Source organism: Chrysemys picta, chromosome 5 (assembly GCF_011386835.1).
Source record: "Chrysemys picta bellii isolate R12L10 chromosome 5, ASM1138683v2, whole genome shotgun sequence".
NCBI classification, from domain to species: Eukaryota; Metazoa; Chordata; order Testudines; family Emydidae; genus Chrysemys; species Chrysemys picta.
Window position 1 is genome coordinate 15,597,789 of NC_088795.1, and position 25,153 is coordinate 15,622,941.

General features: G+C 42.0%; 1 protein-coding gene across 18 annotated transcripts in view; it reads left to right on the top strand.

The window, feature by feature from the left end:
* Positions 1-25,153, top strand: part of FRAS1 (Fraser extracellular matrix complex subunit 1) — a 293,322-nt gene that overhangs the window by 35,243 nt on the left and 232,926 nt on the right. Inside the window, exon 1 of one of the 18 annotated variants that reach the window (XM_065597465.1) lies at positions 2,949-3,068. The exons of 16 other annotated variants lie outside the window; for them this stretch is intronic. In XM_065597465.1, the coding sequence (XP_065453537.1) occupies positions 2,964-3,068 (105 nt within the window). In that variant the 5' untranslated portion in view covers positions 2,949-2,963. Of the gene's footprint in view, positions 1-2,948; positions 3,069-25,153 lie in introns of those variants that run through there. One more of the 18 variants, XM_065597467.1, reaches the window with a different exon arrangement.

Consider the following 25,153-nt stretch of genomic DNA (forward strand, 5'->3'; position numbering starts at 1 on the left):
GATGCAGAAATAGCTCAGTGCTTCCGATACTTTTTGCTTTTTGCTCCTCGATCATGCCCTTCTGCTTAGCGTTTGTAGGCTGTGGAGAAACGCAGTGAAAGCAACAGGATGAGAATTCATTGCAAACCATCTCACTTCTTTAGCTTCATTCAGAGACTGCTTCATGTGACACTTCCTCCTTTTCTGCTGCTGTGCAACTTCCCTTTAATATTGGTCTACATTTAAAAGAAAAATCTTGGGCGTTTAGGGAGGTGTCTTAATATCTGCCTTCTTTATCAAGAGGGGCTCCCTCCCATCCTATCTTCTGGTTGCGTCTCTTTCCCTGGCTCAGGGCAGCCCCGGTTGGTGAGATCAGCTTGGGAGAGCTGTGTGTACAATAAATGTCTGCTCGCCAGTTGTTGCCCTTGGTGAATGACCCAAAATTATTTGCTTGTGAATCTTGAAAACGTCCTTGATGACTGGAAAGAACTGTGAGTTTACATTGCAGCTGAGGAGCGACAAACCCTCAGCTTTATATGACATGTGTTGTGGGTAGAAATAGGCCCTTTTTCGCACAGATTCACATGCTGCATCATCCTTATCCAGGACTTCGGGCCTCACCTGCCAGTCATCACACCATGTCCACTAACTTGAGATCTGATTCTGTTACTCTTGCTCTCAGTAGCAAAAACTCATGCGATTGACTTCAGTGGGATTACTCATGTGAGTGAGGATTGTAGAATTGGATCCATAGTGTTGTAGCCTGACCTTTTGTTCCAATTATAAAATTATTTATTGCCGTGTACCATACACTAGTTACAAATAACAGGTTCTTTGTTTAGGGGTGGGGAGGGGCTACGTACAGTTAATTAAGAAGATAAAATTGGTGAAGCACACAGAACTCTGAGCTTTAGTTAATACCGACAAATATAATTGAAATAATAGAAAAAGTCAGTATACATAAGGATATATCGTGAAGTGGTTTCCACTGCATTGTTCATTCTTAATCTTACACTGTGTGTACTTACAACTTTATGGAGACCAGGGAAGAAACTGTAAGTGGAGATCACCCCAGAAGGACAACGCTGGGCCAGGCTTCCTAGCCAGCAGTCCCATGTGGTTATCCAACCTTTTGTGGGGACTCTGGGGTGATATCTTTTATGCACCTTTTCCTATTCCACCCACATGTGTCCGGGACCATATCTGATAAGGTTTTGGCCCTTACAACTAACCATAGTTAAATTTCTGAGCGTTAACATGTCACTTTTGTGTCAATGTCCCAGTATCTTTGATACGTCCGTGCAGATATCTCCATGATTACCTTATTGCAAAAGCACCCTAAGATGCAACCATGTGTATGTTTGTGGTTTACCTATTTATCACATAGTGCATGCTAAATCATCACAAGAGATGTTGTTAAATTTTATAACCTTAGGTCAAGCACATACTACTTAGGCTAGTTTATGCCAATTGCCTTCTACTGGGCCTAATTCTAAGCCCTTAATACTAAAAACCTGTAGCCAAGCCTATTTTTAATACATATATTTTGATTCTTCTACTTACTGTCACAGCTTCAGTAACTTCCATTATTATTTCTATTTTCATGCTTAGCAAATAGATTATATTTTACCCCAAACCACATACTCTCCAAGATCAGCTCAGGAGGTCAACAGTCAGTAGTGTAAAGTAGGATTACAGGACACAGTTTGCTGTACCTTGTGAGGGAATGGTTGTGTGGACTCCAGGGAAAGGGGGAGGAGTTTCCCTTCGTGTCAAGATCTCTGAAAAGTGAGGTTTCATTTGCTCTTCATTAACCTTCCACTGAAAGACACCCGGTCCCATGAAATGATTGTTAAGAGGCGTGTTTATTATGTGCCTGGTACTCCCTAGTGACCTTAAAGAGATCTGTCAGACATCCCTGTTGCTTCTGATTTGCAGTAGTGTGAAAGGAATGAGACCCAGGTATCTCTAAGGAGCATAACTGCTTGTAGACCAGGAGTTGATGCTGATGGGAGCTTCTGGTGTGAAGGAAGTGCAAAATGTTGCCCTGCAGATCAAAGAGCAGAACTTTTGCCCTGTGTTTGAGTATTGTCAGGGTGGCCTCATTCATTCCTTATTTTTAAATACTAAGGGCTTTGCTGTGGGTATGATTATTTTCAGAGCCTAGAAGCTCTAATCAGGGGTTAGGTGCTGTACTCACACATAACAAAGACCTTTCCTGCCCTGAACAGCTAACACTGTCAGCCCAGAACCCTCTAGCATCTTAACTGCACATCCTGGAGTGTTCTCTGTTAATACAGGGTTATTTTAATGTATTTTGCTGCATGAGATCTCTAAACCATGCAGGTGTATGGCCGGCCAAGCATTCTCCTTCAAATCCTTGTCTACCAAGCATTGAGACCCATCAGTGGAACTCTTCTTATATTTATATCTGTGATTCTTACACTACGCAATGTGCAACTTCTAGCATTGAGATTAAGGGCCAAGTTCTGCTCGCAGTTACAAATCCAGAATGATTTCATTGGTTTTAGTGAGGTTATCCTGGAGTTACAATGGAGTAACTGAGATCAGAATCTGGGCAGAAATCTGTATCCTTACCTTTCTTGGCTCTTAATTTTGAGAACATTTGGCCTGCTCTTGTTGAAATCCAGGATCTAGCCCCATATGTTTTATTCCTTTTTTTTTTTTCCCCCTGTCCAAGCAGTTGCTGTAACTGCTGAGAAGTCAATTTAGGTCTTTTTATCTTGGCACTATCATTTAGGTTGTTAAGAAAGCAATGATTCCCATGTGCCAAAGAGAACAGAAAAGAGGGTTTAAAAATTCAAAGACAATTGCTTCTCTTTTCCTTCCTCTGTGTGTGTGTGTGTGTGTGTGTGTGTGTGTGTCTTAATCATTATACAGTAAAGCGTTCCAGAGCTTTTTCTGATGAGCTTTTGGTCTCCTTGTGTTTCAGTTGCTGGTTTATTGAATACAGTGTCCATGGGATGACCTCGGAACACAGGCAGTCCAGGATAACCAGGGTACTAAAATCTCCTGCTTTCTTCAGTGTCTTCAGATACAGGAAGCAGAAAGTGATCAGTGACAATGAGGTGCCTGCAAAGAAGCTCCAAAGATGATTTCCCCATCCCCCTCTTTTTTCCCCAGTGCCTTTCTCTGGCTCTTATCACAGGCATATGCATGAATTATTTATATGTACTGCAGGCATCAAGTTTGCACAGTGCATTTGGAGAATATGCTCTCATGGGAGCCTGTTTGTAAGTGCAGGAAAGGAATTTTAAACCTCATGCTATTACTTGTGGATTTCAAGCCCCCCCCCCCCCCCCCCCCCCCCCCCCCCCCCCCCCCCCCCCAGTAGAGGCTAGAATTTAACTGGCTTGGGGAGAAAAACAGCAAGTGGGTTACTGATCGGTGAGCTGACATTTTGACCTGAATGCCTGTATGGAGGACATCTGAGTCACTGGTGGTTCCTACACAGTCATTTGTGCTCTGTGTATGATACTGAAGACTGATTCTGACAGTGGAGTTTGTGTTTGTGATGGAAAATCAAAAATTTCCCAGCTGAAGTAACCTGAGAATGGCACACACATCATTCCATGCATTGCTCTAGCCACTACTTGATTCTTTGCCAGTAGCAGCTCATGGTGTTGGCCGCAGCCTATAAAGCCTTGCATAGTTTTGGGATCGCCTCTGTGGCGTGGCAGGGATGACATTAGAAGCTTTTTCCTCTTATCAGTTCCTGAAGTTAACTGTCCAGGGGGGCGTCTCCAGTGGAGGGCCTGTTTCCTTGGAATTTGCTCTCTCCTGCAATCTGCCAGACCCAAGGCAGCTTACGTCGACCTAACTCTGTAAGTGTCTCCACTACAATGTTGCTCCCACTGATGTAAGTCACTCACTACCCGACCTAGTAACTCCATCTCCGCAAGAGGCATAGCGCTTAGGTTGATGTAGTTAGGGCGGTGCAGTGTCTGTGTAGACACTGTATTATTTTGTAGGGACGCATAGCTCTCGAATCGCTAGCTCACAGGCGCGGCAAACTGCTCCCATGGCTACGAGGCAGGAGTGACCTTCAATCCAGCGTTTGTGTTTGGGAAACTTATTTGGCTGATTTGATTGTACCCTCGCAGCTGGTGTTCACGCGCTCAAGTGATGGGTTCGTTATCTTATGTGCATGTATACTGCCTGGCTTTTCTATGCGCAAGAATGTAACCACTAAGAAGAGTTGTAAACAAAGTAAGGAGAGAAATAAAAACCCCAAAAAAGTTTTCCTGAAAAGCTTTTTGCAAAAAGCTTTTAAAGCTCTCTAGCTACCAACAAACCTGGCGTTCTGTTTCCTTTCCTGTGTCGTCACCACATTATTTACATTGCTTGTTGGGTGTCAGCCCCCTGCGCCCTGGGGCCAACAGCTGGCATAATAAAACCACCTCCGCGAGAGGCGGTAGCTATGTAGTGCTGCTCACATCGGTGTGTGAGTCGCTGCAACTTCGGTCGCTTCGGTCGCTTCAGACCCCTGAGTGACATAAGTTCTACTGACATAAGTGGTAGTGTGTACAACCCCCTAGGTCAACTTAATTTTGTAGTGTCGACAAGGTATTAGTTTAGTGAGCTGCAGGACAGAGTGTAAGTCTTATCAGTCTGATCAAACCTGTGACAGAGCTTTGGTTTGAGTGCTTTCGATGGAGGGGTTGCTGCCTTTACGAACACCAAAATTGCCACACTGGATATAATTGGTTCATCTAATCTGCTGTCCTCCTTTGACACTGGCTAGTACCAAATGCTTTAAAGGAAGAGGAAAGAAACCCGAAAATGTACTGTCACAGTTTAACGTGCCTTCACAGAGAGTTTCTTCTCAACCCCTGTCAGTGAGTGGTTCCCTGTTGCCCTGAAGCAGGAGGGTTTATTTCCCTGACACTTTTTAAATGTATCTTTTGGATGTTCTCAGCCATATAAATGTCTGATCTTTTCTTGTTGTATGCAGTGTTGTTGTGTGTAGTGGTGTTGGTCCCAGGATATTGGAGAGAGAAGTTGGGTGAGGTAATATCTTTGGGTGTGTCTACACTACCCACGTTACAGCATGGCCATGGCAGTGCTGGGATGTGGGCAGTGTAGATGCTTTATTGCTGGGGGGAGAGCTCTGGTGATTTAAAAAAAACCCACTCTGAACGAGCAATGGTAGCTTTATCTCCGGGAGCGTGGTTCCTGGCGATAAAGTGCTGTCTATACTGGCGCTTTTCAGTGCTAAAACTTTTGTCGCTCGGGGGTGGGGTGGTTTTCATACCCCTGAACCACAAAAGTTTTAGCGCTGAAATTGGCAGTATAGACCGCCTTTAATTGGACCAAATTCTGTTGATGCGAGAGACAAGCTTTGTAGCTTACACAGAATTCTTTCTTCAGGTAAGGGAAATGTACTCAGCGTCACAGCTACATACAAGGTGCAACAGATAGTTTAGCATAAGCAGTTAACACCTATTTTAAGGACCATTCAAGGTGAAGTGGCCTGTTAACAGGTCTCCATTCATGGGGAGCAGGGAATCTTTTCAAGGCTTGGTCTACACTAGAAAACTAGGGGCTTGTCTACACTTGCGAGTTAGAGCGCATTAAAGCAGCCCCGGGCACCCTAGTTCATTACCCGTCCACACTGGCAAAGCACGTAGAGCGCTCTGACTCCACCGCTAGAGCGCTCCTGGTACTCCACCTCGGCGAGAGGAGTAACACTTGGTGCGCCTTGGCTGAAACACCCGGGCGTCAGTGTGAACGAGATGTTGCATTACTGCGCTCTGATCAGCCTCCGGAAACATCCCATAATCCCCTTAAGTCAAATGGCCACTCTTGTCACTGTTTTGGAATTGCTGCAGGAATGACGATATGCCCTTTGAAAGCTCCGTTTGACAGCTGGCTGCTTATCTGCTCTGGGACAAAGCAACCATTACTGTGGAATTCTGTGTGTGTGAGAGAGAGACGGAGGGAGGGAGAGGTCTGCTGCTGTCTGAACTTACAAGACAGCATGCTGACATGCTCTCCGCCCCCCAAAACCCCACTCTCTCTCCCCCCACATACACACAACACACTCCCTGTCACACTCCACCCCACCCCCCTCATTTGAAAAGCACGTTGCAGCCACTTGCATGCTGGGGTAGCTACCACAATGCACTGCTCTCTGTGGCTGTTGCAAGAGCTGCTAATGTGGCCACGCCAGTGCACTTGCAGCTGTCAGTGTGGACAGACTGCAGCGCTTTCCCTACTGCGCTCTCCGAAGGCTGGTTTAACTCAAAGCGCTCTACATCTGCAAGTGTAGCCAGGCCCTAGGTCATTTTCACTATGTTGGTCAGGGGTGTGAAAAACTGACCTAGATTCCCGTGTAGACAGTGCTAAGTCGACAGAGAATTTCTCCATTGACATAGCTACTGTCTCTCAGGGAGGTGGATTACCTATAGCTACAGGAGAACCCCTCCTGTCAGTGTAGGTAGTGTCTACACTGATGTGGTACAATGGCACACCTGTGCCGCTGTAGCGTTTTAAGTGTAGACAAACCCTTAGAGAGACTAGGAGGGTGAGGTAATATATTTTCTTGAAACTTTCTAAACACTCAGCCTTCATAGTATTTTGTGGCAGGATAATTGTGTTGCATAAAAATAACCCTCCCGCAAACAAAGCAGGAGGTTTTGTTTTATCAGTTTTCAATGTTTTAGTTTTCAGTTTCATTCAACAACCCCTTGTCCTTGTATTACAAAGTCTAGTTTACGCACATAAGTTGCAACAGTTTAGCTACAATTGGTTTTAATACCACGTCGCTATGTTGGAACGCTTATATTGGTTTTCAGCTGGCTCACCGATTCAGGAAAACATCCTTATTTAGGAAGGGCACCTAAGCACATGCTTGAAGTACCATCGAAGCCAAAGGTACTTAAGCATACGATTAAAGTTAAGCACATCCTTGATGCTCTTCCTGAAGAGCATTTGTTTTAAACACATGCTTAATTGCTGAATCAGGGCCTCCTTGCATAGGTTTAATTTACAAGCCAGATTCAATCAGTTTAGGAGTGTCCACAGGGGGACTTGCATCATTTTAACGAAGGCCTTGGCTACACTGGAAAAAACACCCCCCTGAGCGCAGCAAGTTACAGCGCTGTAAAGCGCCAGTGTAAACAGTGCCCCGGCGCTGTAAGCTAATCCCCTTGGGGAGGTGGAGTACCTGCAGCGCCGCGACCACACTCGAAACTCCAAAGCGCAGCTGCAGGAGCGCTCCCGCGGCAGCGCTTTGGAGTTTCGAGAGTAGCCAAGCCCTAAGTTTAAAAAAAACACCTTTAGTTAAACTGGTGCATGTTTGTGTGTAAACATGGCCTGGAAAAAGGAGTTCTGATTTACCTTCTTTAGGCTAGCCATGATTTTATACTTCAAACGTGTGAATCCTTTTCAGCTATAGGGATTGGCGAGCCAAAGAAACCGATGCCAAGTGCAAAACCACTAATTTGTTTTCACAAGTTAAACTATCCGTGCCTGCCTAAAATGGTAAGGTCAGATCGAATCCCATTGTTCCATGTAGCAGAGGTGATTTGAAAGTAAACAAGGGGGCTAAAAGGTTAACTGTGGGCTCTATATTGCCTCTTAATTTTAAATCAATATTCCAATTCCTTACAATAACAGACCTCAGTATTTTCCTAACTATTTGTCTGATTTTCAGAGCTTTTATTATCCAATCCAGCATGCAACTGAAGAGAAATGATACAAAAATAATCATATAACGCTAATCTGTATTTTGTGTTGAAGGTTAAAATGGCATCTTCCCAAGTAGTAGAAAACATACATATGTGAATGATAAAATCTGGATCCATTCAAAAAGCTACCTCTAAGAGAATGCCAGGGTATGCTCTTTAGACCCTCAGAACTTGGAATACTCAAAGGTGTCCGCTCTTCCCTGCCATATTCATCTCTCAGCCCCTCCAGCTGTTACGTCACTATGTGTTGTTTTCTTTTTAATTGTAGAATCATTTTATAATAGGGGCAGTGAATGTGCTTCTTCACGTGGTCCTCATGCTCAGAATTACACCGCTACGTCGATATAACGCGACCCGATATAACACGAATTCGGATATAACCGGGTAAAGCAGTGCTCCGGAGGGGGCGGGGCTGTGCACTCCGGTGGATCAAAGCAAGTTCAATATAATGCGGTTTCACCTAAAACCCGGTAAGATTTTTTGGCTCCCGAGGACAGTGTTCTATCGAGGTAGAGGTGTACTTTGAATTATTTCTGCTTAAATTTTTCAAGAGTATTCGCTTTTGGGCAAAGACCAACTCTTGAAAATCTCAGTCCAATGGGGAAAGTCTGAGAAAGTTGTGAATGACCAAAAATTTTAGCCCTTGCTGTGCTATGGCTTCGGTGGCAATCTTTCCTTTGAATTCAATGGGCTTTAGATTGGGCCAGTAAAGGAGGATTGGGAAATAATCAAGGATAGGCTATTCTTCAGCTGAGCTGTAGATGAAATTCTCCTTTTGTGCAGGGGGACAACACGAGGCTGATGCATCACTTAAGTCCCACTTTAACCTATTTTGTGGCTTTAAATGGGACTTAAGGTTGAGGGCCCTTTGCGTGCTGCCTGTGTAGAATTTCACCCAGGATGTGAAACTTCACCCAGTGTGAGTTCTGTGTACATATCAGCTGCAGAACTAGGCACTGGGGGATATGTAGACAATCACAGTCAGACTTAGTTGCAGGTTCCTGGCCTTTAAAACGTTCAGGTAAAGAGGGTGTATCTGAGGTACATCGTTGGCCATGTTTCTGAGAAATATTTCGACATCCCTGTTTTAAATTTTTCATTTGTATTAAAGCTAGTCATTTCAAAGTTGTTCCCACTTTTAAGGGTTTGAAATGGATCCAGTTCTTTTGGGGGTAGGGTGATTTTCATGGATTATTGTATTTAAATTCTTTTAAAATTTATAATTAAAACATTATGGAAATAGGGTTTTGGTAACCATTTCAATAACCATTTCCATAAATTAGAAATAAGTCATACAATTTTACACAAAATACTAACAAATTTTTTTGAAAGAAGGCCATTATTTTAATTTAAATTTTTTTTGTTTGAAAAATATTGAGCAGCTCTAGTTAACATATCACAAACCCTTTACTTGTAATATGCCACTGAGTGACAGCGTTGCCGGGTGGATAATGGTGTTGGATTGGCGTTTAGGAGACCTGGATTCTATTCTTGGTTCTGTGACTTCACCGCTCTTAGCTTTTGTTCACCTTGTCTGTTTAGGGGCAGCAATATCTCTGATTATGTGTAAGTAAAGCCCTATCATGATGGGGTCTGGATCTCTGTCTGGACTTCTAGACATTACTGCTAATAAAAACAATAATTAGCAATGAAGAATGTTTATGAAGGTGCATCACTTCACAATGACTCCTACCTATGGTTTTTTTTCTTATATTTTAATCAACTCGGAAGTCTTATTTTCTACTCTGAGGGGTAGCCGTGTTAGTCTGTATCCACAAAAACAACAAGGAGTTCGGTGGCACCTTAGCAGATTTATTTGGGCATAAGCTTTCACGGGTAAAAAACCACTGCTTCAGATGTACGGAGTGAAAATTACAGATACAGGCATAAATATACTGGCACATGAAGAAGAGGGAGTTACCTTACAAGTGGCGAACCAGTGATAACAAGGCCAATTCAGTCAGGGTGGATGTGGTCCACTCCTAATAATTGATGAGGAGGTGTCCGTACCAAGAGAGGGAAAATTGCTTTTGTAGTGAGCCAGCCAGCCCCTATTCAAACCCAAATTAATGGTGTTAAGTTTGCAAATGAATTGTAGCTCTGCAGTTTCTCTTTGAAGTCTGTTTTTGAAGTTTTTGTTGTTGTTGAAGGATGGCTACTTTTAAATCGGTTATTGAATGTCCAGGGAGATTGAAGTGTTTTCCTACTGGCTTTTGTATGTTACCATTCCTGATGTCTGATTTGTGTCAATTTATCCTTTTACGTAGAGACTGTCCAGTTTGGCCAATGTACATGGCAGAGGGGCATTGCTGGAGTATAATGGCATATATCACATTAGTAGATGAATGAGCCCCTGATGGTGTGGCTGATGTGGCTGGGTCCTATGATGGTATCGCTAGAGTAGATATGGGGACAGAGTTGGCAACAGGGTTTGTTACAGGGATTGGTTCCTGGGCTGGTGTTTCTGTGGTGTGGTGTGTAGTTGCTGGTGAGTATTTGCTTCAGGTTGGGGGGCTGTCTGTAAGCGAGTACTGGCCTGCCTCCCAAGGTCTGTGAGAGTGAGGGATTGTCCTTCAGGTTAGGTTCTTTGATGTGCTGGAGAGGTTTTAGCTGGGGGCTATATGTGATGGCAAGTGGTGTTCTGTTATTTGACTTGTTGTGCCTGCCCTGTAGTAGGTGACTTCTGGGTACCCATCTCGCTTTGTCATTTTCTATTGTTGTCTTCGTTGCTTCAGAACAGGAAATAGGTTTTTGCCCCCCATTGCCTTACTTTAAAGCTTGGTTTACACTACCAATGTGTGTCTGTATAGGTACATCACTCAGGGTTTGTGAAAAGTTCACACCCCTGAGTGACGCAGTTATACTGACCTAGCCCCTGGTAGCGTCTACACTAAGCGGCGCAGTTGTGCTGCCGCAGTGCTGTATGTGTAGACCAGCCCTTTAACTATATGCCCTTCAGTGAAAGAAAAGGCAAGGGTACTGGTTTGCCAAAGCCATCTGCTCAGATATGTCAGTGTTTCTGCAGTTCCCGTTTGAAGTGGATAAAGGGAGAGGCCTGTCTGTATTTTTAGAAAGGGCAGTGCAAAGTGAAAGCAGGTTGTCTTTGAGCCCCTCGTGTCATTCATATTAAGCATTCTTCCAGTGTGGGATCTTATGCCAAGGCGACGGAGGGGAAACCCAGTTCTTAAAGGCATACAAAATGTATAAAGGTTCTTCTGTGTTTGCTTCAACCCAGATAGTGAACTAGGAATTCAAAGTTGGATTTGCTTTGGAAAAGTGATTTATTATGTGGAGTCAACAAGCGTGTTTGCACATTACTCCTTGGAGCACAGTTAATATTGTTTATCTTGGGAACCTACCACTAAAGCATTCATTTCTTCTTATCTTGCATCAGAGGCCAGGGCCAGAGTCACAGTTTAGTCTTTTTGTTGCCAAAGAACCTGCTCTGGGTGAGATATATTAGTGTGCAGTGGAGAAACAATCAGGATCTTCAAAAATTCAGCATGTGAAATCTTTCTAATCTGATCCTCCCTTCTTTGTTACAGAGAAGAAAATCCTCCCGCATAGCCAACTTCAATGGGACTACTCGTGCAAAAAGTTACACAACACATATGCGTGAATGTTTGCAGCATTAAGCCCCCAAACAATATTTTATCGGCTACAAAAAAAATTACCTTTAATTTCAGCTTCCTCGGTTTCTATTCTCTGTGGGCTGGATTCTCCACTCATGCTGGTATAAATCCAGGAGCAACTTCATTTCCATTGAAATCAGTGGTGCTACACTGGTATAATACAGATTTGAGATCAAAATCAGAGAGAACTGTAATGGATAGAAATTATCAGCTTGCACCATGTACAAAACACACACTTCAGTAAGCAACTTACCCAACTTTCTAGCTTTAGGAAAGTTTAAATACAGGTGATATCTGGAAAGCTAAATCAAATACCTACAGTGGGATATAAACCTAATTAAGCAAACTCAGTAGCAGTACTGGAACCTATGGGGAATGGTGTTGGGAGAAGATGAAAATACATATTGAAAAGGTTAAAATCCCCTCTGTGTCTAAACTCTTTGAAGCAATTTCTTTCACCACTTAAGTATAAGAATTTTTAGCTTTTAAACTTCTTATCTGGTAAAGCTCTGATAGCCTGAATTGAGAATAACTTTTTACTAATATCTGCTGAGTTCTTACTCAGCAAGGCCAGCTGTGTTTGATAGGCTAAAAGTTATTCGTCCCCATCTTGTGAAACTGAATGTAGTTGGGTTTGATCCTCTAACGTTTGTGTAAACATGAGAGGGGGAAAAGGAAGGACTGAATTCTTTATTGTTGTTGTTCTACTGAAGCCACTGGAATAATACTGAAATTAATTTGACCAACGGTGTTTAAAAGGACACTGTTGATTTTAAAGTTGGCCTCAAATGAAAATGCAATAATAAAATAAGCTTGAGAAATCTTGCACAATTAAAAATTCGAAACCTATGAACATTCCTCTACACAGCATCTGAAACCCCAGTATTGCAGCAGTAAGAAACTGAAATTTACTTCAGTGATTTTCATTGCCCAAATTGAGGGAAATGAAAAAAGTAAAAATATAGTAGATAAATTTTTCTACTTTTAATATGCTACGTCAATGTTGCCAAACGTTGCAATATTTGTTGTTTTCCTTAAAGTCTCAGGTCCCGGAATCATGTTATTAGGTGAGAATCTCAGCTTTCAGTTTAAAAAAAAAAAATCAAGCTCTCATGGCTGTAGAGAAAAGCTTGAAAACATGAACCCTGGTTCAAAAACCAGCTGGTAAATAAAAATAACTTTAAATTTAGCATCTCTTACAAATCTTTTTTTTTTTTTTTAATTAATGGAGATATCCTACCTCCTAGAACTGGACAGGACCTTGAAAGGTCATTGAGGCCAGCCCCCTTCCTTCACTAGCAGGACCAAGTACTGATTTTGCCTAGATCCCTAAGTGGCCCCCTCAAGGATTGAGCTCATAACCCTGGATTTAACAGGCCAATGCTCAAATCACTGAGCTATCCCTTCCCCCACATTAAAGCAGTGCTCCAGGTGGGGTTTGAACTCACAACCTCAGCATATCTCCTCTCAGCACTGTCCTATAAGTACTGTGCACTAACCAATTGTGCTTTTTTTTTTTTTTTTTTTTTTAAAGGCAAATCTCATGGTTTCAGGGGTCTGACCCATGAATTTTTTGAATGCCAGGGATTGGCAATTCTGTGAAGTGTCATTAGTTCTATAGGTAAAGATAACTGTTTACAATTTATTATTTTTAAATTAAATGTGCTCCTTTAAACATACCAGTTCTTCTTGACACTATAAGGTATCTGATATCTCTCCTTCCCCAATAATCAAAGGTCTAGAATTACAAAGCTAGCAAAAGCAGATCGCCGCATGCTTAACTGTCTCCTTCTTAAACCATCATCATCCTGGCCAACCCATAGGACTTCGTTCATTTATTTGAAAATACTGAAGTTGTGAAAATGGGATAGCTACTCTTTAGTGTCTGCATTCTAAACAGTGCAGAAGGTGTGCAGTTCTATGTTACCATTAAGATGCTGCAAAACCAATGCCAACATTAACCAGAGCTGAACACATGTATTCAGCAGGACAGTGGAGGCCTGCTTGATTATTGAGCAAATCTGAATCCTTTTCAGGTCTCTGCATTTTATTACAAGTTTGGACCTGCGGCAAAAGCACTTCCCACTCTTGTCACAAGAGTACAAAGAGTTCGTCCCCTGCTCTCAGAGAGCATGCCAATTAGCAAGCCCCGCACACAGTTGTTCTATCAGAATATTTTTGGAATTCTTGTCCCTTTTGTGACGTTACTATTGGTCCCTTTCTCTGTTCTTATACTTTACCTGCTCAAGATAAAATAGTGATACATCCTTAAAGGGATACTGTCATATTTGTCTGGGTCCCTCGGAGAGGAAAAGAGATTTTTCTACCAAGTGTATGAAAAGAATTATCTTCATGAAATTGCTTTAAAAGACATAAATGGATAGGTACTTCGACCACTTCTTTCAAAAGTAGATGTCTAAAGTCATGTGCCTATGTCTAGATTTAGGCGCCTGAATTTCAAAAGTCCCATTGGGAGCTGCTGAATACTCAGCGCTTTTGAAAAGTGGGAGACTTAGGAGCCTGACTTCAGATACCTGTTTTGGAAAGCCTTGAGCTTTTTAAAATTTAAACATTCCCTTGCAATGCTGGAAACCTAAATGCACGAGAACCGGAAAGTGAAACTGGCCAGTCTGGTTTCTTGTTTCTAACTGAGTGAGGTATAAGAAGTAAGCAAACCGCATAAATGGTGAAAGCAAATTCAGCTTTAATAAACTGAATTGTTTTGTTACAAGTAAGTGGTTTTTTATGACTTTTTATACTTAAAGTAACCTCTTTAAGAGTACATATCAGGGAAACTGTCATGATTTTTGTAGTCTAGTTTAAAATATTGCATGTTTTCCTCTCTTTGCCCCTCTTAAAAAAACTGTACATAAGAAATTGTTCACTCATACATTTAAAATGCTTTGTTACTTGCTTAGTACTGTCAAGATGACGTGTGACCTTGCTTTTAGAGTGTCTTATAGATCTGAACAACCAAACACTTGATACTTCTTCCTCCACCCCTCCAAGTACAGGATAGGAAGTCAGTTTGTGTTTAATCAAACTTGAGTACTTCTACAAAGCTGATGAGTGGAGTATCAATGGAATCACTGTTAGCTCATTTTTCAACAGGGACAGACCCAGCTTTCCTGAGGCCGTGAACTAGGAAAGTTGCTAAACGGCTAAAATTTAAAAAAAGGTACCCAATCCCCCAGCTGAATAGCACACACCTTTACGTGCATTACATTTCACCCATCATAAAAATGGGCAGGGCTGTGTGAACTAGCATCCATAATTGAAGAACTGTCCTGAATTGTGTCCAAAATTGAACCCAAATCTTTCAAGTTCTTATCACCTTGATTAATCTGTTTTTCGTCATCCTCGTATTACAGTAATGTCTACAGGCCACGTTTGAGATCAGGACCCCATTGTGCTAAGTGTAACACATACGTACAGATGGTAAAAGTTTATAATCTAGACAAGAAGGATAAAGGAAGCACTGGTTTCAGAATAGCAGCCGTGTTAGTCTATACCCGCAAAAAGAACAGGAGTACTCGTGGCACCTTAGAGACTAACACATTTATTTGAGCATAAGCTTTCCGAAGCATCCGAAGAAGTGGGCTGTAGCCCACGGAAGCTTATGCTCAAATAAATGTGTTAGTCTCTCAGGTGCCACAGGTATTCCTGTTCTTTTTAAAGGAAGCACTGTTAGCTTTCCATTTATACAAATGGGATAAGGCACAGAACAGCCTTTATTTTTTCTTTTGAATCGTATGGATTTTAAGTACTTTATATAAGCCTCATTACCATGGCATCTGAGCATCTTGCAGTCTTTAGTGTACTTGTCCTGGCAGCACCCTGTGAGTTGCAGAAGTGCTATTATTCCCATTTTACAGACGGGGAACTGAAAGGCTCAGTGACTTCCCCAAAGACACATAGGTAGTCTGTGGGGAAGCAGGGAATTGAACCCAGATGTCCCAAGTCCTAAGCTTGTGTTTTAATCACTGGACCTTCCTTACGTCCATCCAAGTAAACTTTCTTGCATTACCTACCTAAGCTGTTTTCTTTGTGGCTCTATTTTTGATATGCGGAATGGGTTGCTGTTTGTCTGTCCTGAAGGTATCGGATGAGAGTTCATCCTGCTGGTATATTACATTTTTGTTTTTGCTTATTTAGATAACAAGTTCTTCAGGGCAGTGCTCTGTTTGTTTCCTCAGCATGTGACAGCCTGGGATCCCAGTTGGGGGCCAGTCTAGGCGTTTCTACAATACAATTGTTCTAACTAGGAGAAGAGTTCTTGACGTGGGGAAATGGTTTCCTGTATTTCTCCTAAGGCTTGAAATCTAGATGAGAAAAATTTTCTCAGATTAAAAAAAAAAAATTACCCTAATTTTCACTGCAGGGAGCTAATGTTGTTTTGAAACTATTGTCTGTTCCCCATAAGTACTAGGCAATATTTTACTTTAGTCAACGGAGGATGAGAAACATTTTAAGAAAAAAAAATGATCCTAAGGACACAATCCACATTTGATTATGGGCTTCCAGAGGAAAGACTCCTGCTGCTATCCGTTTTATTATGTCTTTTTATTTCTGGCTACATTTCCTGTTGTTCTCTCAGACTGTCTGATAATGTATGTGAGCAGGTTGCTTCTGACTGGTAACTTCCGAATTCTGAGGCATGTCTCCTGAGGCTATAAAGACAGATAAGTTTTATGCTGTTTCTTTTGTTCTGAAGCATGGCATTCCTTGAGGGAAGGTGTGTTTCCACTTGTTGTATTAGTTGAATGCTATTACTGAGGAAACTATTCTCTGTACTGGAACAACATAAAACAGAATGAGCTGCACAGGGAACCATTTGCAACTAGGATATTAAAAAAATGAGGAGTCCTTGTGGCACCTTAGAGACTAAGGCCTTGGCTACACTTGGGAGTAGCTTGCAGCGCTGCGAGGGAGCGTGCAGCGCTACTGGCGCTTTACAGCGCTGCACTCGCTGCCCGGGGCGGGGGGGGGGAGGGGCGTTTTCACACCCCTGAACGCAGCAACTTGCAGCGCTGTACAGCGCCAGTGTAGCCAAGGCCTAACAAATTTATTTGGGCTTAAGCTTTCGTGGGCTAAAACTCACTTCATTGGATGCATGCAGTGAAAAATACAGTAGGAAGATATATATACACACACAGAGAACATGAAAAAATGGGTGTTGCTGTACCAACTCTAATGAGACTAATCAATGAAGGTGGGCTATTATCAGCAGGAGGAAAACTTTTGTAGTGATAATCAGGATGGCCCATTTCCAACAGTTGACAAGAAGGTGTGAGTAACAGTAGGGGGAAAATTTGCATGGGGAAATAGTTTTTACTTTGTGTAATGACTCATCCACTCCCAGTCCTTATTAAAGTCTAATTTAATGGTGTCCAGTTTGCAAATTAATTCCAATTCTGCAGTTTCTCGTTGGAGACAATAGCCCACCTTAATTGATTAGTCTCGTTAGAGTTGGTATGGCAACACCCATTTTTTCATGTTCTCTGTGTATATATATCTTCCTACTGTATTTTCCACTCCATGCATCCAATGAAGTGGGTTTTAGCCCACGAAAGCTTATGCCCAAATAAATTTTAGTCTCTAAGGTGCCACAAGGACTCCTTGTTCTTTTTGCTGATACAGACTAACATGGCTACCACTCTGAAAAAAGGATATTAAAAGTTACTTTGATGGCTCTTGGTTTAGAATCCTAAGTATGCTGTTTGATCTTCTTGCCGCTCAGTACAGAAAACTCCTGAGAATTGCAGCTGTAGCTAGAACTGTCATAGAGAAGTCTGCACTGGAATTGAAACATACGGGAGTGTAAACAAAAATTAAGAAGCTCCATGCTTGTGTCTATAAAACTGGGAATGTGCTTTGATTAAGTGTGGGGAAATTCTTGGGCAAACAGTGGACATGATACAACAGGCAAATGACAATTGCTTGTGATTGTTTTCTGACAGTATATAGGAGAGGGTATGTTGTTTTCAGATCCTAGGGTTACATAAAATATATTTTCTTTCTTCTGCCTTAACTATAGTTGTTGTTACTTCAAATCGGTAAAAATAGCTCAAATGTTGTAAATTAAAGCACAGATTAACTAAATTAATTACTTTCATCCATTATTAGGGAAAAAAATCCTGAAATTTTTATGAAAGTAGTATACAAATATTCTATGAATATCTTCTAAACTTGTTCAAGTGATATGTGAAACTTGAATTTTGTTCACAGAAATGAGTCTCGGAAAGCAGAAGTATAAATATTATACAGTGTGCAAATAGTAGGAAAGGAATCTTGGCAGCAAATCAAGAAAGTGAACATAAGATTAAAATCTGTCTCAATTTAGAAGGCTGCAATCAGACGTGTGTGTGTGTGTGTGTGTGTGTGTGTGAGAGAGAGAGCAAAATAGCCGTATATTTCATAAAAACAAATATAAGCCTTGATCATATTTTCTGGGTAAATACAAACCATCCACATCTGTAGGAGATTAGCAAATATTTCCTCCAAAGCGATAGAGTATACTTTGATATTTAATTCTAAGTTTTAATTTTTGTCCATTTTAGTGTGTGTGTGTGTGTGTGTGTGTGTGTGTGTGTGTGTGTGTGTGTGTTTGTGTGCGCCTAATGAAATATGAGGGTGGAAATGTGATAAGGAATACTAAAAGCTCATGATTGTTCTGAAAAGGTCACTGATACCAGTTTACTGGTTGGTGGGACTAGGTTGAGTGAAAAGGGTCTTTCATAACTGGAATTTTAAGAAAAAATATGGAAACCTTCTTAATAAACTATATGTAATGTATGCAGTGTGATTGTAGCCATGTTGGGATAGTAGAGAGACAAGGTGGGTGAGAGAAACAACAGAAATTGGTCCAATAAAAGATCTCACCTCACCTCACCTATCCCCTCCCCTCTCATTTATTTTTATATATATATAATATATATATATAGTGTGTGTGTATATAATATTGATCAATATGTTTTCTTCTTCAGCTTACTGTTTAAGACTGAGGGCTGGTCTACAATAATGCAGTAAGTCAATCTAAGTTACACTACTTCCGTTATATAAATTATGTAACTGAAGTTGACGTAACATAGGTCGACTTAGCACGGTGTAGACATTGCTGTATGTGGATGGGAGAGGCTCTCCTGTTGACATAGCTTCTGCCTCCTGGGGAGGTGGAGTACAGACGTGGATGGGAGAGCGCTTCACCAGACCTGCTAAATTGACACTGCTGTATCGATTGGAGCAGTGCCAATTTAGCCGGTACTGTAGATATGGCCCTAGTAACTTCTCGTGACTGGCTAGCATAGGGGATTGGTCATAGGCTTAGTGGGCTTGTATCGTTAGGTGACTGGTTCCAATCCAGCCCAAGTTGGTAGTGAGTAACTGAAAGTTGTTGCCCTCTACTGGGAGTTTGGTGTCCAATGTGCAAAGATTTGATGGTCTTCCACTTGTTCCTAATAGTCAGGTATTCCTGCTGCAAAAGCTTCTGCTATAGTTAGCAGCCATGCTGTTGCTCTCAGAAGAAAGGTCAGTTTTTGGCCATGAGAGCTACTCATTCATATAGGTGGTCCATCATGGTCAGTCAAATCACCTTGGTAGGACGTTGTAAGGAAGTCTGCAGAGTGCCTGCTTGTATTGTGCTTTTCTGTAGGTAAAATGCTTTTATTCTCCAGAGTGCTCAGTCTCCATCTGCTCTTTTTGTCCTGTGTACTCAGTTGTCTGGGTTCCGTGGCTCCATCATCACCTGCGTGGGTGGGCTTTTCGTTCAGATAGGCTCCACCCACCAATTCAGTCATCAAGTACACTGGCACCTTTATTGAGAACTGAATTTATAAAGAAAACAGGATATTCTTGCCTACGTGATATGCAGTGGTTTTCAACCTGTGGTCCGTGGACCCTGGGGGTCTGCAGACTATGTCTAAGATTTCCAAAGGGGTCTTCACCTCCATTTGAAATTTTTTAGAGGTCCACAAATGAAAAAAGTTTGAAAACCACGGGTCTATAGCATATCCTGGTTCAGAACAAGACTCTTTACTGTGTCTTCTGAAAGTACTTTATACATTTAGTAGCTATATGAAGAATAAGGGCCACAACATCTAAGGAACAAGAACATGACTCCCAGGTTGATCAGAAAGACACAGCTTCCTTGAAGAGAAAATTGTTCCTGCCTGACAAACATGCCACTTTTTTTAAATGAATGATTGACTCTTTATTTTCCCATAAGAAAGAAGGAAGTGGGCCCTGCAGCTCCTTAGCAGGGATTATTTCACAGAATTTCCAGAACGTCTGTTAAGCTCAGAAGTGGCCATATCCAACATCATTATTATTAATTTGTCTCTATTCCTGCCTGTCCCATCAAGAGGGAAAATTTCATCGTGTTCGTCAAACCAGCGTCGGGAATTGAAAGTAGCCCTGGAACAAAGATGTCAGTGAGTTTATTCTCTGCACTTCATGGACTCCAAGAGGAGAGGAAGGGCAAATCTAGGTCTAATTCTAGACTTGAAATGGCTCAACAAATCCATCAAACTTAAGTTAAAGGACAGGAACCATTTCAAAAAGTCTTGGTCACCATCGTTCCAGAGATAATTCTGTATCCCTTGAGCTTGGAATTAGTGTATATGATTTTTAATATTTTATTGTTAAACAGTTACTCAATTTTCAGCTAAAATTGTGCTCTTCATTGTACTGAGAATTAGAAATTACAGAGGCATAGGCCAGAGAAGAGCTGTTTATGTATTAACCAAATCTTATTTAGGAGGGACATGACACGATGGCTTTAACCAGACACAAAGGGGTCATTTACCATTACACGTTGGTTGTAATTTCTTTCATTTAAGAATTAGGTTTGCTAATTTATTGCCTCGACTTATGGAAAAGACATCTGTACTTAACTTTATATCTGAGTATTCCCACTGAATTCAGTAGGACTATTCACATGCATTAAGCTGAGCGCATGTGGACCTCTTTATGGTCAATATTTTTTCCCTGTGGCAGTTTAGGGGATTTAAATGGATTTTCTTTTTATCCCTGTCTAAAAATGTAAAATAACAAAAAAGTGATTGGCACTAGAGCTGGTCCAAAAAATTGGAGAAAATGAAGATTTTTGGCAAAGTTCCTTAACATTTTTTTTGTCAAAATTCAAAGGAGTCAGCCAGCTGCGATAGACACAACTTTCAGAAGAGTGTTTTTTTTTCCTTGGAGAGAATGTCCAGATTGCAGTTGTTTGCTAGAGAAATGCCAGTGGGCTCCCTGCTCTCAGTGAAACATCCCCAGCCTCTTCTGCACAAGAGATTGGCATCAAACACAATGTCAAAATGTATATTTTTCTACAGTATACCCAAAAAAAGGATTCCTTCTAGAATTATTTCTCATTTATTATCCAGCTAGTATTCCCTCTCAGCCCTGCTCTTACCAGTAATCTATATCCATGATTCTGCCTCTATGGATGAGAAACACTGCAGCGCTTGCAAAAAATAACTCTTTTAAGTAGCATATTCACTTGCACTGGAATTATAGCTTGCCTACTATTACCGTGCAATTTTGCTGTGCTACCTTTTTTCTTTTGGTCCCAAGTGCCTGATCCAAAGCTCACTAAAGCCAATGGAAAGACTTTTGGATCAGTCGCTAAGCACACAATCCGTTTCCTTGAATGGTGAATGCTGAGGGGCTGTGAGATATGAATGACCCATTTGTTAAGTGTTGAAAACTGGTTCTATAAGAGCGCTCTTGATTGAGAGGCTGTGCCAGTACTAAAAGATGCTTGGGAGGTACTCCCTTGCCCAGAGCCGTTGTGCTAAGTCTGCTCATTGTTCGCTCTTTGTGAAGTTACTTCGTGTGTAAAATGTCTGGTACAATTAACAGACAGAATGAAAAATGAATCGTGTAGTGTCAGCTTACCGGTATTGGCATCTTCTCAATGGAAAGCTGAGATATAAATCTTGATCCAAGACAGACTGCAGCATGCGCTTATTAAGGCTTGTGAATGGGATCACAGGCAAAGCCCTGCCATCCTAGCAAACTTTTGTCACTGTTAGAATCAGCTCAAGGCATCCCGGAATAACTTGCCTTATCCTTTTAAATCATGAGTTCGCTTTAGTTGCCAAAGATAACCCTGTGAGGATGAGAAGAAAACCCTACTAAACATGCTGGGTCCTGATTAAAGTTCAGTGTGACACTCCTCTGTTATCAAGGATAGAATTACTCTGATTAATATACAAGAATAAAAGTCCCCTTAGCCACACTCTGAACGTGTGTTGGTATAACTACTTTGCTCAGGGATGAATCCACACCCTGAGCCACGAAGTTATACCAGCTGTACTCCCGGTGTAGACACGCCTTTGTCGACGGGACAAGCCCTCCCATCGACGATCGCCTCTCTGGGTGGCAGAGTACTTACGCCAGTGGGAGAAGCTCTCCAGTAAGTTTAGGTAGCCTCTTTACTAAGCGCTACATCACTGCATCTGCACAGGTGCAGCGCTGTAAGTGTAGACAAGCCCTTAGTTTTTATTAAGACAGAAGATTGTTTTAAATGAAAACCTGTTTTAATGGAGCATGCCCCCTGGAGAGAACTCTGGGCATTGGGGTTAGCTGAGACGGTTCAGAGTCAAACACCCTTTCCCCTCCCGTGTTTGTCTTGGGGACCAGGCAGGAAAGAATCCAGGAGGTCAAAGGAGCTAGAGATCATCAGGCACCAGGCCCAGCTACTTTATATCCCAGGCAGGAAGAAGAATCTAGGGACCAGTGAGGGGAGGAAGCTGCCCTGATTGAAGGCGAATCTCAATGAGAAGGTTTCAGTTTATCTGGGGACTGTCTGTACTCTGGAAGGGTAGATTTTTACTTTGGGACTGTTTGTTTCTGGGAGGAGAGTTAGGGAGAGCCAGCGCTGAGTTCCAGACTCATCAAAGGTCTGAATCCAGTGCCTGGCTTTAAAAACCTATTTAGTCCCCCTGACCATGGGGAAGAATGATGGTCCGGTCCAGTTGTTAGGGCACTAGCCTAGGACTTGGGAGTGTTGGCTCAGTTACCTGCTCCGCTCCACACCACAGACTTGCTGTGTGACCTTGGGCAAGTCACTTCGACCCAGATTTCTAAAGATATTTAGGTGTTGCAGGGCTCAGCATGGCAGTGCCTAATTGATTGATTTAGGTCCGTAAATTTCATTTTATAAAGGCATTTAGGCCCTTAGGAGCCTGAATCCCTTTGACTGCCATTAACCTTTAGAAATCTGGGCCTTAGCCTCCCCGCACCTCAGTTCCCCATCTTTAAAATGAGAACAGCAGCACTTGCCTACATCACAGCGGTGTTGTGAGAATAAATACACTAAAGATTGTGAGGTGCTATGGTCATAGGGGAGCCATGTCAGTATCTAAGTATTAGATTTCAATTCACTTAACAGGCATGTACTTTGCTGAACTGGAGGCTCCATCTTCAACTCCCTCTGCGACTTTTGGCAAGTCACGTAGGGCCATATTTTAAAAAGTCAGCTCTTTCCTGTGTGCTCCCACTTTGGGTGCCCAACTTTAGACATGCCAGGGCTGGTGTTCAGCAGTGCTGAATGCCCACAGCTGCATCTGAAGCAAATGTTGCTACCACATCCTTGTAGGCCAATATGGTGGTCTTGATGCAGTCCCAAATTCAATGAAGTGACACTGTCCAGCGTAAAGAGGTGCTCTGCTTTCAATCAAGGCTCCGTCCAAGAGAGATTTCTCTCTGCCTTGGCAGCTAAAAGAGGGAATGCTAGACATGAAGAATGCTAATGCATCCACCTAAGAGCGCCTACATTTCACAGCCAACCACAGCTGCGAGGGTATAGCTTCTGTGAAGCTGCCTTTGGTAGGGAGATCCTGTATGTGTTTAGTCCATTAACTTGTTATGTCTTTTAGAAACAGAGTGGGTACCTATGTGTACCACTGTGGAAGCTTTTCCTTGGCAAGGTCAGCACACAGGAGGGTGCTGGAGAACAGAATTCCTGTGTGACCATGGGCAGGTGACTTAGTCTCTCTGAATTTTGGTTCCCCATCTGTACAATGGGGATAGTCACACTGCCCTACCTCGCAGAGGTGTTGTGTGGATAAATACGTTAAACATTGTGACACACTGTAACATCTGCTGATGAAAAGCTCTAGATTCTGTTATTCCACAAATCCTTGACCACTAGCCCGGGCATCTTGCCTTTTATTATTGTATTGGCAGATGTTTGGATTATTTTCCTTGAATTTTTGAATGCAGGGCAGAGGTGGTTTTAAACTTTTTTTAATGATTTTGAACAGTAGAATTTCTATTGCTCAGTCTCTAGGGCCTCAATCCTGCATATTGATGCACTGCTGTGATCCTTCATGTCTCCATGGCGTCCTCTTGAGGTTAATGGGATTCTGTGGGGACATAAGTATCCACGTCCACTTAGGTTCCCATTCTAAGTGACCAGCTCAACCTCCTTTTGTAGGGAGTGACATGCAACTGTCTCCTTGTGCGATGTGCTACCTACTTAGCTGGACTGGTGCAGAAGGGCACGGAGAAGCCAAATCGATGGCTTAAAAGACGTCTGTTAACTTTGTACTTAAGTGGCTGAGTTCATCCAGCCAATACTAACTAAAAGGGTCTCTTGAAATAGTTGCAATTTCAAACCAAAGGCTGGATGACAATGGAACTGGGGCCAGGAAGGACACTCTGTCAAAAGAAAGTGTTGCTTGCGCTAAAGTTTAGAGGAACAAAGAGCTGTTAAAAATGGTTTATGTGAGCAAGGTCCTGGAGTGACAGCATGAGATGAGAAAAGGCTGATTGTGTCCTAGCCCTGGAAGGAGCAGGTGCAGATTGCAGAGGGGGTGTTCTGTTCAGCAGTGTTTCTCTCACACATGCTTATCTCCAGTTTAATGGGATTTCTCAGAGCAGCCAGGGGCCTGAGGAATCTGTTGTATTCAGCTAAACCAAAACTCAAAAATGGGCAGTCGCTTAGCAGCAGCTGGGTGGCTTCTAGACTGCAGACTTGAATGTGGAATTTTAGATTTCAACAGAGAGAATCCCCTTCTTGCATTTGCACAGAATTAAAGGAAATACATATGACAGTACAACCTCCAATGTATTTGACTGTCTAGAAACAGCACCTGCCAAGAGTTATGTACTGGAATGGCTTTATCGCCTATAGTGAGAGAACCACATTAATGGACCCATGGAATAACAGATTCTGCATCTTGTATATCTGTGGCTGGTGTGGTCTGTTTTTAATTACAAATCCCTGTGAGGAAGCAGATAAATTGACTCTTACATGCCATACAAAGGAATTAAATGCACATGTAACCAACATTGCTACTTTCTGATGCTGTCATATGGACATCTGTGTATCCAGTGCTGGTGGTGCCACTCCGGGCTTTTTTCTGATTATTCTTGTTTAGGGTCAGTTTTCATCCACAAAAAACCTACTGGTGCTAAATGCTGCCAAATACCACGTGTGGCCTTAAAGATAAAGGTGTAGTATTAATATATGTTGCTTTTCAAAGTGAAAGTTCCCAAAGAGCCTTAAAACTATATTCATTTCCACAAAGAAAAAAAAAAGCATTCATAAACGACTAAGGTTGGTTAAAGACACTACTGACCCATGCAAATCCCTTAAAATTAAGGAACTAGTTAGTTAAGATACTGATTTAAAAAATATTTTAACCCTCACATATCAGTTTCACTACTTTTCTTGAAGGACTGCTCTTCTCTAAGTCCCATGGACCTGCAATGCGTGCAGTAATATTGTACACACACCGCATGACTTAAAACCGTAGTAACCTAACAGATGTATCAATTAGACATCTGGGCACAGATGAAGTGCATGATGTGTTATGATCC